The sequence below is a fragment of the Malaclemys terrapin genome, chromosome 17, assembly GCF_027887155.1.
Source record: "Malaclemys terrapin pileata isolate rMalTer1 chromosome 17, rMalTer1.hap1, whole genome shotgun sequence".
Taxonomy (NCBI): Eukaryota; Metazoa; Chordata; order Testudines; family Emydidae; genus Malaclemys; species Malaclemys terrapin.
Window position 1 is genome coordinate 4051565 of NC_071521.1, and position 14152 is coordinate 4065716.

A 14152-nucleotide genomic window follows, 5' to 3' on the forward strand; every position below is an offset into this window, starting at 1 on the left:
GGGAAAGCCGGGTTTCAGTTCTCTGTCAATGTAAGCCATCAGTTTCTAAAAAGCTACAAAATAGTGTCTACGTTAATCCTCCTGGCTCTTAAACACACAAAACCTTTCACTTGGGCTGGTTGTTGTATAGGCCCTGAGGGCTCCATAATCTTTTATCAGGGAGCTCAACATTAGGTGGCTATTACATACCATTCAAACTTCAGAGTCTAGATCTAGGTGGCTAGAATTGATGGTATTGCATAGAACCTCCTTGGTTGTGTTTGATACAGTATTTAGGTGTTCCATCTTAAGACGACAAGGTGGGTGAGGGAATCTCTTTTATTGGATCAACTTCTGTTGGTGAGAGACAAAAGCTTTCGAGATAGCTTGTCTCTCTCACCAACAGACGTTGTTCCAATAAAAGATTATTATCTCACCCACCTTGTCTCTCTAATATCCTGGGACCAACATGGCTTCAACTGCGTTCCATCTTCATGTTATTTTAACCCCTACAACTCTTTGCATAGTTCAGCTCAGCCTACTTCATGTTAAATGATTTCCCATTAGTGCTTTCACAACTAACCATAAGTGCAAGTATCAAATCTGGCCACCCTCAGTATTTCCCAAACTTTTGATAAAGTTTTGACTGTATGACAAGTGCAATATTAGCTTAAGCAGCAACTCTGGGGAGAAGACAAACAATAACTACACTCGTGGTAAGAGAAACCTCAGGTTAGATGGTTACTCCACAGAGAACAGCACTCTTAAAACTGTAAGGCACTTATGAAAGATTCAGAAATATCCGCACACGAAACATGTGCGGTACATGCCAGAGCACTAGTTTTAAACATCATGTCTTATACCAGGAGTAGGCAACCTATGGCATGCAGGCCAAAGGCGGCACACGAGCTGATTTTCAGTGGCACTCACACTGCCTGGGTCCTGGCCACCGGTCCGAGGGGGCTCTACATTTTAATTTAATTTTAAATGAAATGTCTTAAATATTTTAAAACCTTATTTACTTTACATACAACAATAGTTTAGTTATATTAGGGTTACCATTCGTCCGGATTCCCCCGGACATGTCCGGCTTTTTGAGCTAAAAATAGCGTCCGGGGGGAATTTGTAAATGTCCGGACTTCCCCCCGATGCAGAGCGCGTGTGGCTAACAGGGCAGCCGGCCGGGTGGTGCCACTTACATGGGGCTCCAACAGCCAGAGAGCCCCCCCTCCTCCACTTCCCCTGCAGCAGAGATCCCTCCCTCCCTCCATTCGCAGAAGGCCTCCGGCAGTCTGGAGCTCCTCCCCCGCTGCACGACATGCTGGGACGAGCGGCAGGGTAAGGGAGGCAGGGAGGTTCTGGAGGGGGCAGTCAAGAGACGGGGGGGGGGTCGGGAGTTCGGGGGGGGGCTTTATGTGGGGGGTGTGGATAAGGTTTTGGGCAGTCAGGGTACAGGTAGGGGGTAGGGTCCTGGGGGGCAGTTAGGGTGGGGGGAGGGTCCCAGGAGGGGGCAGTTAGGGGACAAGGAACAGGGAGGCTTAGGTAGGGGGTGGGGTTCTGGAGGGCAGTTAGGAGCAGGGGTCCCAGGAGGGGGCAGTTAGGGGACAAGGAACAGGGAGGCTTAGGTAGGGGGTGGGGTTCTGGAGGGCAGTTAGGAGCAGGGGTCCCAGGAGGGGGCAGTCAGGGGACAAGGAGCGGAGGGAGGAGGGTTGGGAGTTCTGGGGGCGGGGCTGTCAGGGGGCAGGGATGGGGAGATGGGATCAGAGCAGTCAGGGGACAGGGAGCAGAGGGGTTTAGATGGGTCGGGAGTTCTGGGGGGGGCTGTCAGGGGACAGGTAGGGGGTAGGATCCTAGGATGCCAGTTAGGATGGGGGGAGGGTCTCAGGAGGAGGCAGTCAGGGGACAAGAGGCAGGGAGGCTTAGGTAGGGGGTGAAGTCCTGGGGGGCAGTTCGGGGCAGGGGTCCCAGGAGGGGGCAGTCAGGGGACAAGGAGCAGGGGGAGGGTTGGGAGTTCTGAGGGGGGGGCAGGAAATGGGAGGGGGTGGAAGGGGCAGGGGCAGGGGCAGGGCTAGGGCAGGACGGGGCTCCTCCTGTCCTCTTTTTTGCTTGCTGAAATATGGTAACCCTAGTTATATATTATAGACTTATAGAAAGAGACCTTCTAAAAATGTTAAAATTATTACTGGCACACGAAACCTTAAATGAGAGTGAATAAATGAAGACTTGGCACAGCACTTCTGAAAGGTTGCCGACCCCTGTCTTATACATTCAGTTAACAGTCCCCAAATGAAGAGTGATACTGTGAACCTCCCACTTGGGCTGCTCATGGGAAAACAAAGCTTTCTACATTATTCAAGGGTTTCCAACTAGCTGCAATGCAGGTGCAGCAGTTTCTGCAGACAGCTCCACACACAGTTCTGCTTAGGTTAGTTTCATTATAGAGGAGACCTTCTTCAGAGTACAAAAGAGCATAAATCAATGCTTATAGTGTAAAACTGCCCTCCCATTAACCTGCTACAGCCCACTGCAGAGTCTCAGGTTTAAAACAGTCAAGTACACAACTTACGGAGGATTTTTAACAGAAGCAAAAAAAAAAAAAAAAAAAAATTAACATTAGGAACATATAAGCTTCAGGATCACTGGCCAACCTTGATTCATTTGGGAAATTTTAAATGCAAGGTCATCTTCCATTTGCCTCCCAAGTAGATATACAGAATTTATAGTACCTATCAATGCATTTTTAATGAGCTCCTTGCTGTAGTATACAATTAAATATAGCTCTGTTCCGTTCAAAAGGACCATATTTTCTACCTCTGCACTGTTTACTTTGTTTCAAGTGTGTTGTTCCCAGTTGTCTCCAGGAGAGATGCTGCTGGCCATTTAGCAGAAATCATTGGAGAAAGACTTGAGCAAATAAATGCTTTTCTGTATATGCAATATGTGTAGTTTTACGCAGATTTTAAACTTTATTGGACTGTTTTTAGTCACTTAAGCTCTATTTGTTTCATTGCAAAGCATCTAGAGGTAGATAAATCACAAAGTTATGTGAACCCCCCTGCTAATATATATGGGATAGACAAATGCTGAGAACAACTTGCAGGCCTCACATGTTTACCTTCATATTGCAAGCTAACTCCATCAGCTTTTTTGCATTTTCCTCTGACCGATATCTCTTGGGCAGCTGTACACGGAAGAACTTTAAAGCCCCTTCAAAGTCCGTCAATAACAGGTCATCCTTGGTAGTCTAGAAACATGCAGAAAGGAAACAATATTTGCAAAGCGGATTTTGAAAAATAGCTTCAATAACAGATGCTAATAAAATGAAACCGCTATTTTGTTAAGCTCACGAGAAAGTATCTTTTAACCTTCTTAAAATAGCAACACGTGTTTCCACTTGCACAATAGGACATTTTCCACACATGGCACAGCCACAGAGGCAGTGCATGCCAGACAGCAACAACAATAACACAGGAAGATTTTTGATTATAGTATTTTTGTAACACAGCCAGTACATGGTGATGTATTAAATGAAACAATGTTAAAGTTGGATACTCACTTTTAATAATCCCAATGCAACATTAAAAATAACACTTATTCCCTAAAGAGAGAAATGAAAGAAAAATAGATATAAGTCAACGTTTTCAATATTTACAAGCCTTGCTATTACTTTGTTCACACCTTAAAGTTACATATTTTTACTTTTTCCTATGAAAATGGGAATGTAGCATAAAAATATAAGCAATAGCTTGATCAGATCAAAGCCCCGGAGAGTAAACTCACAATAAGGCAAAAATCCCCTGTGCCTGGCACTTTGCAGATAGCAAAAGGAACTGCCTCAAACACACACTGCAGCCTCTCCTCACTAAGCTTCCCTTTGCCTGATGGAGAAAAGAATTCTTCCAAACTTCCTTTGCCTTTATGTCCAGTCTAATAATAAAAGATCCTTTTAGGAAAACTACATAGTCCAGTGGATTGTGGGGAGCTCAGGGCAACACAATTCATGCATTTAGCAACATAAAATAGTAACCAACAACAAAGCTACTGGTCCCACCAAAAGCTGCTGTAAATTAATAGCCAGTAAGATGCTATCTTCATATAACGTGGAGTTGTGTCTTAGTACATTCAGTTTTGCAGGTGGCAGAGCCACGAGTTAAAGCGGCCCTAAACCACACAAGAAATACATCTTTCACTTGTCTAAAACATTCCTCCTGTTACACCCTCCCTTTCATCTCAAAGGATACAGAGAGAAGGGAGGACGGGCAGACACTAGTATGTGGTAACCGGGGTATAGCTTGGAGTTCTGCGATCTCTGAGGGATGGAAGGACTCCCTATGACCCAGGAACCTCTTTGTACCAACTGGCAGAGGGCACAGAGTTGTATAGGGATCCCTTGAGTCAAGTATATGCACAAATTCACCAAAGGGTGGCATGTAAGGTCTCTACCGAGAGCCAGTAGCCCGCTGGTCAGCCTAAGCACTGCAAAATGTAAGTATAAGAATGGCTATCCTGGGTCAGACCAATGGTCCGTCTAGCCTAGTATCCTGTCTTCCAACAATCACCAATGCCAGATGCTTCAGAGGGAATGAACAGAACAAGGCAATCATCAAGTGATCCATCCCCTGTGATCCACTCACAGCTTCTGGCAGCTAGGGACATCCAGAGCATGGAGTTGCATCTCTGACGATCTTGGCTAATAGCCATTGATGGACCTATCCTCCATGAACGTATCTAATTCTTTTTTTAACCCCGTTATAGTTTTGCCCTTCACAACATCCCCTGGCAACAAGTTCTGTAGGTTAACTGTGCGTTGTACGAAGAAGTACTCCCTTTTGTTTGTTTTAAATCTGCTGCCTATTCATTTCATTAACTCTCCCCTGGTTTTTATAGTCCTCTATCATATCCCCATTAGACGTCTTTTTGAGCTGAAAAGTCCCAGTCTTTTTAATCTCTCAGTGTATGGATGCTGTTCCATACCCTTAATCATTTTTGTTGCCCTTCTCTGTACCTTTTCCAATTCTAATATATCTGTTTTTGAGATGGGTTGACCAGAACTGCAAGCAGTATTCAATGAGTCTGTGTACTATGGATTTATAGTATGGCATTATGATATTTTCTGTCTTATCTCTTTCTTAATGGTTCCTAAAACTGTTAGCTTTTTTGACTGCTACTTTACATTGAGAGGATCTTTTCAGAGAACTATCCACAATGACTCCAAGATCTCTTTCTTGAGTGGTAACAGCTAATTTAGACCCCATTACTTTGTATGTATAGTTGGGATTATGTTTTACTTCATTAAATAAACTCTTGCTTGTTTTCATTATGAACATATCTAAGTGCCGTGTGTTAAACGGAGCAGTGATCTGACAAGAAACTGGTAAACTGGAGCCCACTGCTTCTTTGGGAACAGCGAATCTGTGAATGCTGTGTATCCAGTGGAGCAGGGGCTAGACACTCCAGGGAGTCGCTCAGAGGACTCAGGGGTTGGAGTGCACCTATTGCTAACTTGCAGAGGGACAGCAGAGCCTGCGTAGGCTATGTGGGGAGGGCTGGTGTTGTCTGTGGCCAGTGGAGTCAGGGAGCTGACCCCGAGCAGGCACAGACAAGGTGATAGCGAGGTGCCTCACAACCCCGGATACCACTGGGAAGCATAAGACTCCCCCCTGTGTATTTTGTAATGTCCTCAGTCTACGGACACATCTGTAATGCAGTTTCTTTCCATCAGGTGGGTTTGGGAGTCCGTTCTCTTTAAAGAGTAAGCATCTCTCCACCCCGATCTGGTACACATTTATATTCTCCCATTTGCTTGTGTTTTGGAAAAGTAATGTTTCTGCTGTACAGGTTCCCCTAGCAAAATACTTGTTATGTTGTATTTGATTGTACGGTGTCCCAACACACCACCCCTGTTCCAGCACACACACACTGCAGCGACTGTTCTCCTTTTGTCAGGTCTGCTCGAAAGTCTCTGAAGGGGAGTTAGTTTAGACAGAAACATCCAACATTTTACAATAATTTTGTGCTAATGAGAGTTGCTATATTGATAGTCCCAACGAGCTTTCCCTACACACACAGGCTAGAGAGGCAACAGACTCTCTAGCCTCATTTGGAGGGATCACCTCTATGGCTACCCAATCTCTGGCTCTCGGGTGATAGTACCATTAAGGGGGGAAATCGGTGCCACCTGCTGTCGTGAGACCTCCGACACACTTGATACTGGATATATAGATGGCAATCGTTTTCGGTCACTACGGTCAGGGCCTAGTTGTTTCAGAAGCGGTGGAATTTGCGGCAGAATCCACTTCTAGCCAAAGAACTGTGCTCTAGACTCTAAGCTTTTATGTAAGAAAAATTAAATCTCTAGCTCGTACAATGGCAAAGACAACCTTCAAACATTCAAAAACCAAATGTAAGTCGATGTGATGGTGCCTTCCTGAGTCTGCAGATAACACTCCAAGGCTATTGTTTGAGGCTAATTCCCATATATAAAGATGACAGCTTAAATAGCAACATAGTCAAGTAGTTCACTGGTGATCATTTTATCAGAAACAACCAGCTAGAGTGCTTATATCCCACAACCCCAAGCCACCTCCTCAGCCCTCCTTGGGTGCCAGAAGCCATAACTGCTCTCTACTCAGGTGCCAAAAGCTCCAACTTTCTCCAGGCAATATATAGAAGGCACAGTCAGCACAAAAATCTGCAGCCTCCTGGAAAATTAAAATGTGAAGATAATGTATCGAATTCAATAGTTTTTTGTTTAATTAAGATGAGGTTGGTGGTGTGACACCAGAGTGCCCAAGAAACCAGGAGACCTTGCAGTGGAATTCAAGTCCAGCTCGAAACCCTGCCTTGAGTATAGGACTGTCTTTATTTTATTTTATTTTATTTTATTTTAAAGAATGTATTGGGCTACCTGCCACAAATGGGTGCTCTCCAATCAGTACTAGGTACTGTAGCAAATTTTATAGTCTGCTACAACCCAAGTATTAAATGATCAAGATAAAAAGTGTTCAGTATGTATTATCAGCTCTTCTTATCAGCTATCAGTACCACCAGATTTTATTATAGTTGGTTGATTGGATGCTTTCCCTTCTCGTGCCCTCTCTCAAACAGAAATCTTAATCACTCTATGGAGTACAGACAGCAATACACCAAAGTGCTTTTTAGCTCCAGAAGAGATGCTCAGGTTGGAGGACGCAGTTTTTGTCTTCAATGGGAGGTGGTCTAGGAGGGTTCCTATACTAGCTGGGTCTTGCCCTTATTGTTCAAAGAAAAAAACCTTGACTCATATCTCTACACTAGAAATTTCAGAATGGCAAAACTCAGCATTATTCTGATGCATTTTAATTTTTATTTCCTACCTGGTCAATTCAAGGCTGTTTAACATCTCAATATAGTAACCTCCCAAAAGCATCAGATTCAAAGATAGCAATGTAATAGTTCCTTTGGCCAATGTAGTATGTTTGTTTTCTACCTAAACAGGAATTACCCACTCTGTTGATCTGTTTGTAAAACATCTTATTTAGATGCGTAGAAAAAAAACCCTGCTAACATCCTTTAATAAACCCCAAAGGCAAGCTGCCTCTCTCCCCTCCAAAAAAAAATATCAATGAACTTTTAAGGTCAGACACTACAGATGAGGTGGTGTTCTGGATAGTTAATACTTCCTCTATGTCAATACTCCCTTTGCCATAATGAATAGTATACAAAGAAATATAAAGTTCCCTTTTGTTAACACAGCTCATTTACCTACTTTATCCTAAGGGGCAAGGGACTTTTTTTTTCTTAGACCCTTTTCTAATATAGGAAAAAATTTATAATTCCTCAGGTGGGAAAGGAAGGTAAAGATGTGATGACTGAGAAAGTCAGTCCCCGTACACTTCTCTCCCACCCCCGCAAAAATAGCTACAGCATAAAAAAAGATTACAGCTACTGAAGATTGGAAAATGAAAATATCAGTTATGCACAGGGGGCATGCAATATTCTGGCCAACAGTTTAAGCACGTGTGCATGATTTCAATTTGTCCTTCCCACCTCATTATTCAATCCCACATCTTTTATGGATCCTCTCTTATTCCAGATTATATAAAAGGTGGAACTTACTCACAGTTCAATACTAGAGGATCTGGCAGCTGTACCTCCCATATTCTAGACTTTTATTGACATTACTGGTTAAGGGCTTGGTTTTCTCTCCATCCCTTATGTCTCTGAGTTTTGACTTTAACAGCAACACATTAAGACTAAACTTGCTTCTATCGCTTCTGTTAGCAGTAGAGCTAGTGCTGTGTTACAGTGGTGCTCTGGATTTCACATCTGATTAACTCGCTTACTTTCAAAAGTCTGGGAAATTCTTGCTATGGAGAAAAAATGACTAGCTTTTGAAGACGGCCCTATTCTAATTATTCGGCTACTCATTAACTGAACTGAAATCGCTTTATTAAAGTAACTGAGTAATTATTTAAGTGTCCCTTATATTCAGAAGTAGAATCTACTTCCGCTTTACAGGATATCTTAGCTCAACATGCAGAGACCACTTTTCTGCCTCTGTTGCTTTTTATTACACTAGCATCTAGGCAAAGCAAGCAGCAGGTTCCAGAGAAACATAGCTACATAGGGAGCAAAACACTGACCAGGAGATTTATGAATGTAGCAATCTTTAAACAAAAGAAATAGAGCAGAACTTTACTATTTCACACGAATGACTAGGAGATCCACTGAGAAATCATGCATTTTAGTAGTCAGCAAGTAAGCAAACAAATGATTAAAAAACCCCAAGGGCACTGCATTGCAAAATGTGCTGTATTCATTCATGTTTACAAGGGTAGTTTAGATTTTACTTAAATTACTTCCTAACATACTGCTAACTATACTGTTATAAAAAACAACTAAGTCTTCTTAATACATGATTTCACTACAAAGAATTTTGCTATTTAATATATGCTGAGAAATTGAATGAGACCTCAGTTTCTTTGGAGGGAGAGTTATCAGGCCTATGAGATTACCAAAGTCAGGCTGTAAATGCAGAGTACTTCAGTACTCTAGGGATGCCCTAATATTGTCTATCATTACATGGTATTTACACATAAAAGAGGCAAACAAAAACAAAAAAAAGTTATTTGTTAGTTCTAAAAAACTAGAAACATAAAATTATTTCCTCCATAATACTGTGTTCTTTTTATATAGGGTTTACAACTGTTAAGAGATTACATGCACAAAATTAACCTCTTTAGCCTGTAACTAATGTATAGAATGACAAAAGACATAATGATGCTCTAAGAAATAGAAGACTTCGATCTAAAACCAAAAAATGCCATCAACTTTAATTCTATGATAGAACATCCAAAAAATGCTGAAAAAACACACATCCATTGCTGCAGAACAGTTTTTATGTAACAGTTTACATTTTTATATGGGAAATTGTACTTCAAGCCTCAGTTGTCCAGCACTCAAAAAACAGACATGAACAAAGAATGCAATCAAGCTAGACTTGATAGGAAGAGTCCATCAGGAGTTGCTGCAGGTACAAAGTTGTATAATTGTATCTGTAATACATACCTCACACAATAGCAAGTCAATAATATGGAAGACCATGTAGAGGGGGAATTTTGCAGTGAATAGGGTTAGAAACCACTGGGAGGCATACATGTGGGCTTCAAGGCTGATGTCCAGAAAGTGGTTGTAGAGGTCAGGAATGCACTCCTTAAAAAAAAAGCACACATTAGTTTTGACTTAAAAGCAGCTGTTTATATCATGCTTATAATTCTCAAATCTACAAGAGAGAATTGTACAGTAGAAGAAATGTTTAATGCTATCCTATGGCATTTTACAAGTTCCAACTGGAATAATTATGCTAAAGGAAGTTCTTTTTCTGGAACAATGTTGGTGCACAGCTGTCCTCTATCTCAATCAAGGGTATAAGAAGAATATGCAAAAACTAAACTATTCACTTGTGATAAAATGCTGCTCTCAAGCAACTAAGTCTGACCTGTTCACCTCAAAGCAATCTGGACACTTACCTGCATGAGGCGCTCCAACTGATAAAACTTGCAGTGCAAATCTTCAAAGTTTTGTTTGAAAAGTTCCCTGAGTCCATAGTCAAACATGATTTTGACCAGAACACTGAACGCCTGCTCTTCAGGCATCTGTCAAAGAGAACAAATCTTGTTGACATTTATATTATTCTATTTCCTTCCTTCATCTTGCTCTTACCATCAAGATACCAACCGTTTTTCATAACGGATAAGGATAATTGCACACATCATAACAACAGGATTTAGAAACGGTATCTTACACCTGCTAGGTGTGACAAATTCCCTCTTAGTTCCTCAATTTAGAAACACACAATTCAACCTAAAAGATCCCCAAGGGTTCTATTTCATGCAGTAGCTGTCCCAAATCTGGTCAATGACTTCAGAATCAAATTATACTCCTATAGATTGTGAGCCCAACCCATCCAGTTCCTCAGTGTAGTCAGCTAACACGGTTAAGATATGACCAGTACTTTTACAGTATTACTACAAGATGCTAAACGCACAGTAGCAATTTTTATTTCTACTTTTAAAAAATGCTGTTACTTCATTTGATCGTCTTTTATTCAAACTGATTAAAAAGGGAGAGAGTCGGTTATTACTACCCAAAGTTCAGATTTGGCAGCTTTCTACACCGTTTTGGGACACTTCGGTCTCCCCCTTCTGCCAGCAGTTGGAGACAGAAACATCATTACTTGTCAGTATTTATACATCCTTCCTTGGCATCATAAAGCAGTTCTGTTCTTTCCACAGCAGTAAAGACTGACTCTTCAGGTCAATTACTTGTTCCTGTAAAGGTCAAAATATCTAACTCAAGTGCTCTATTATTCATCCACAGATGCAGTCAGTGAACTCTGAAAACTTTTCAGAGATGTTCCCATACTGGCAGTGAGGGACTTGCAGAAACTACATTTCCCTCTATTGCTCAGCGCCTGCAGGGTGTACACAGCAGTACCTTTTCCAATAAGACAAGGTAACATGAATTCCATCACAGCCCCTAATAATCACACTCCAAAGACTGCCTTTCAGGAGGCTCAAAAAGTGAGAGAGAAACAAAAACTGAGATTTTTAAGTTGCAGCCTTCAGTTTAACAGAGCTCATTCTCAGAAGAAACAACTAACATTAAAGAATGAGCTCTAAGAAAATGTATGAATGGTCTGTTCTTGTCTCTATGAGTCTCCTTAATCCAGTGGGTGCCAAAAAGGTAGGCAGATAGCATTTTGGCAGCTAAAAGAAAGCATATCTATTAGTGAGCAGAGTTCGGTCCCCTTACTAGCAGCAAGAATAAACCTTTACTGCTGGTTGGGTTCAGAACAGTGCTGAAGAATTAATTTCTCCATCAGTTTTATTATACAGGTTACAGAGAATCAAAGCATTACAGTTAGATACTATCAGTCCATCTGACTTCTGTTTATAAAGAGTGTAGTTTATAATATGTTTCTGTATCCTCCAAACGTCACAGAATTAGGGGAAAATATTACTCTGAAAATCATACATACTGTCAGTTGGAGAGAGACGCACAAAAAATCTTTATATTTAGTTCTGCATGGTAGCAGCAATCACTCAAAATTGGCTGCGGGGGGCAGGGGGAGAATATCACAAAATCCTACAGGGCTTAGGAACTGCAGTTTCAAATATGGACTTATGACAAAAAGCAGAGACACTTCAAAAATATTGATCTAAAAATAGCATGTAGCTGCAGAAATTTTTACATTTTTTCATATAAGATAAGATGTTTCACACAAACATGAGTAAGTCTCAAAACTTCTACTCAGATGTACTTTAAGTGCAAAACAGCAGCAGCTTTCGTAAGTTCAGACCACTCAATACCTAGATAGATAAGGGATCACTACACTAAGCATAAATTTACCCAATGCTAATAATTGAAAAATAATACATTTGAGACTCAATCTATTTTAATTTTGGGTCATTGACTAACATCTAAACCACAAAAAACAAGGCCCAGAATAAACACATAGCAATGTTCAAACCACTAAGAGTTAATAAAAACAACAAGGAGTCTGGTGGCACCTTAAAGACTAACAGATTTATTTGGGCATAAGCTTTCGTGAGTAAAAACCTCACTTCTTCGGATGCATCCGAAGAAGTGAGGTTTTTACTCACGAAAGCTTATGCCCAAATAAATCTGTTAGTCTTTAAGGTGCCACCAGACTCCTTGTTGTTTTTGTAGATACAGACTAACACGGCTACCCCCTGATACTTGACACCATGCAAGAGTTAATAAACTCACACACTACTAACATGCTGCAGAATATGTTCCTGTTTAATCCAAAAGCCATGGCAACCCCGGTTTGACCTTATGATCAATACCAATAAAAGCTCTTCTATAAGCTTACATTGAATCAGAGATGCCCTCCCCCCGCCCATGGGTACCTTTACAAGGAGTTCATAGGTGGCCTAAACCCTAAAGTCATTTCTATCCAGACAGCCTACTTAGCATAAACAAAGCAAGAGAGTCTGATCTGAGCTTAAGACAGCTTGCGGTGGAAAGGAAGCTAGAACCAGAAGCAAAATGAAGTGAACACTGACCACGAACTCATTATCGATGCTGCAGTGAACTTTAAATGGAACATGCTTCTCTTTCCCCCAAAGTCATAATTATGGACAAACAAGCACTTGAGTAAATAAGCAGGGGACTTGCTATGGCACGAATATGAGTGAATTTGAAATGAGTTCTTCTGGATAAATTGGAGCATTGTTTTGTCTGAGGCTTACAATAAATGGGAGTGTGTGTGTGTGTGTGTGTGTGCGGGGGGGGACTTACATGCAGAAGCAGCACAGCGGCAAGAAATGACTGGCCTTGGCAATAGCCAATCTCTTCATCATAGACGGAATAGGCCTGAAAAGAGAATCAATAGTTTAAGACGTGCACTCTCCGTAGAGCAGAACTGCATGAGGAAAAAGTTAAGTACTGAAGTGTATACCTTCAGTCATGACTGGCCTGTGATTCCAGGATATGGTTTAGCTGCTATGTTACTGCACAATGATTAATCCAAAGAAAAAAACTGTTGTCTGGAGAGCAATTGTTGATGGCCAGCAGAGACCTGGTTGGCCGCACGGTGCTGGACCATTTTCAGCTGCTAACTCACTCTGAGGACTTCTTAAAGTACATTAAATCACTTTCCTAAGATTACTTTTACAGAGCAACAATTGCTATAGTTGCAATCAGGATGTCAGGAGTTTATGAATCACATGAACACAAGTGAGGAAGGAGTAAGACTACCTCTCTATTAAAAGGCAGCCTGTACTATGAAAAAGTTTGAAAACCTTTGGATTAGCCTAAAATTTCTTCAGTAGCCTCAGGGAGTACACACAAACAATGACCCATTAATTTTCATTATGGGCCCTATGCAAGAAAAAATGGCAAGCAAGCAACTGGGATTTCATATTGTATAGGAATGCCATGGAAACATTCTGTATGCAGTGTAGTTGTAGCCATATCAGTCCCAGGATATTAGAGACATGGTGGGTGAGGCAATATCTTTTATTGGACCAACTTCTGTTGGCGAGAGAGACACGCTTTCGAGCCATACACAGCTCATCTTCAAGTCATTTTAAAATTTGAACATTTTAGTCTGTATCAAATCTCAAATGAGTAGAATACCCTCTACCATTAGTGTGCTGGAGACAATGCAAACTCATCATTAGATAGCAATTCTAAAATATTTTAGATCAACACAGTACATCGTGCCATCCCACCTTTGGATCCAGTAACATGATCATCTCAAATGGGGATGTGTGAAGTAGTGGCTTTTATGGACAAATCAAGGCCCTGTTTGGGGATTCTCCTCTTTAAATTATTCTCAAACTGCCACAGGTCTCTAAGAAAAGTAAGGCAAGGAAGAAAGATATCTAACTGTGCAAGTGAACTTTATAGAATAGATTTACCCTCCATTTCCTAAGTGCAACATGTTGGCACATGATGTTCCTCAAGGTTACAGAGTTCTTCCCTTGGCTACAAATACATGGCTCCAACTGACTGCAGTGGGAATAGGGTGCATACATATGTAGACAGTATTTGGCCTTGTAATTATAGCATGCACCAATTTTGTTGGCTGACAACCCACTCATGGAGAAGTCTCATATACTTTAAGATCAGAAGGGATTATCATGATCATCTAGTCCCCACT

At 41.4% G+C, this 14152-nt stretch overlaps 1 protein-coding gene across 1 annotated transcript in view; it reads right to left on the reverse strand.

Annotated features, from left to right (window-relative positions):
* The window catches only part of RABGAP1 (RAB GTPase activating protein 1), a 123665-nt gene that overhangs the window by 17711 nt on the left and 91802 nt on the right, over positions 1 to 14152 (reverse strand). The window contains exons 15-19 of the mRNA XM_054007282.1: positions 12787 to 12861; positions 9990 to 10115; positions 9529 to 9672; positions 3536 to 3577; positions 3095 to 3223 (exon numbers count right to left, since the gene is read on the reverse strand). Of these exons, the coding sequence (XP_053863257.1) occupies positions 3095 to 3223; positions 3536 to 3577; positions 9529 to 9672; positions 9990 to 10115; positions 12787 to 12861 (516 nt within the window). The remainder of the gene's footprint in view (positions 1 to 3094; positions 3224 to 3535; positions 3578 to 9528; positions 9673 to 9989; positions 10116 to 12786; positions 12862 to 14152) is intronic.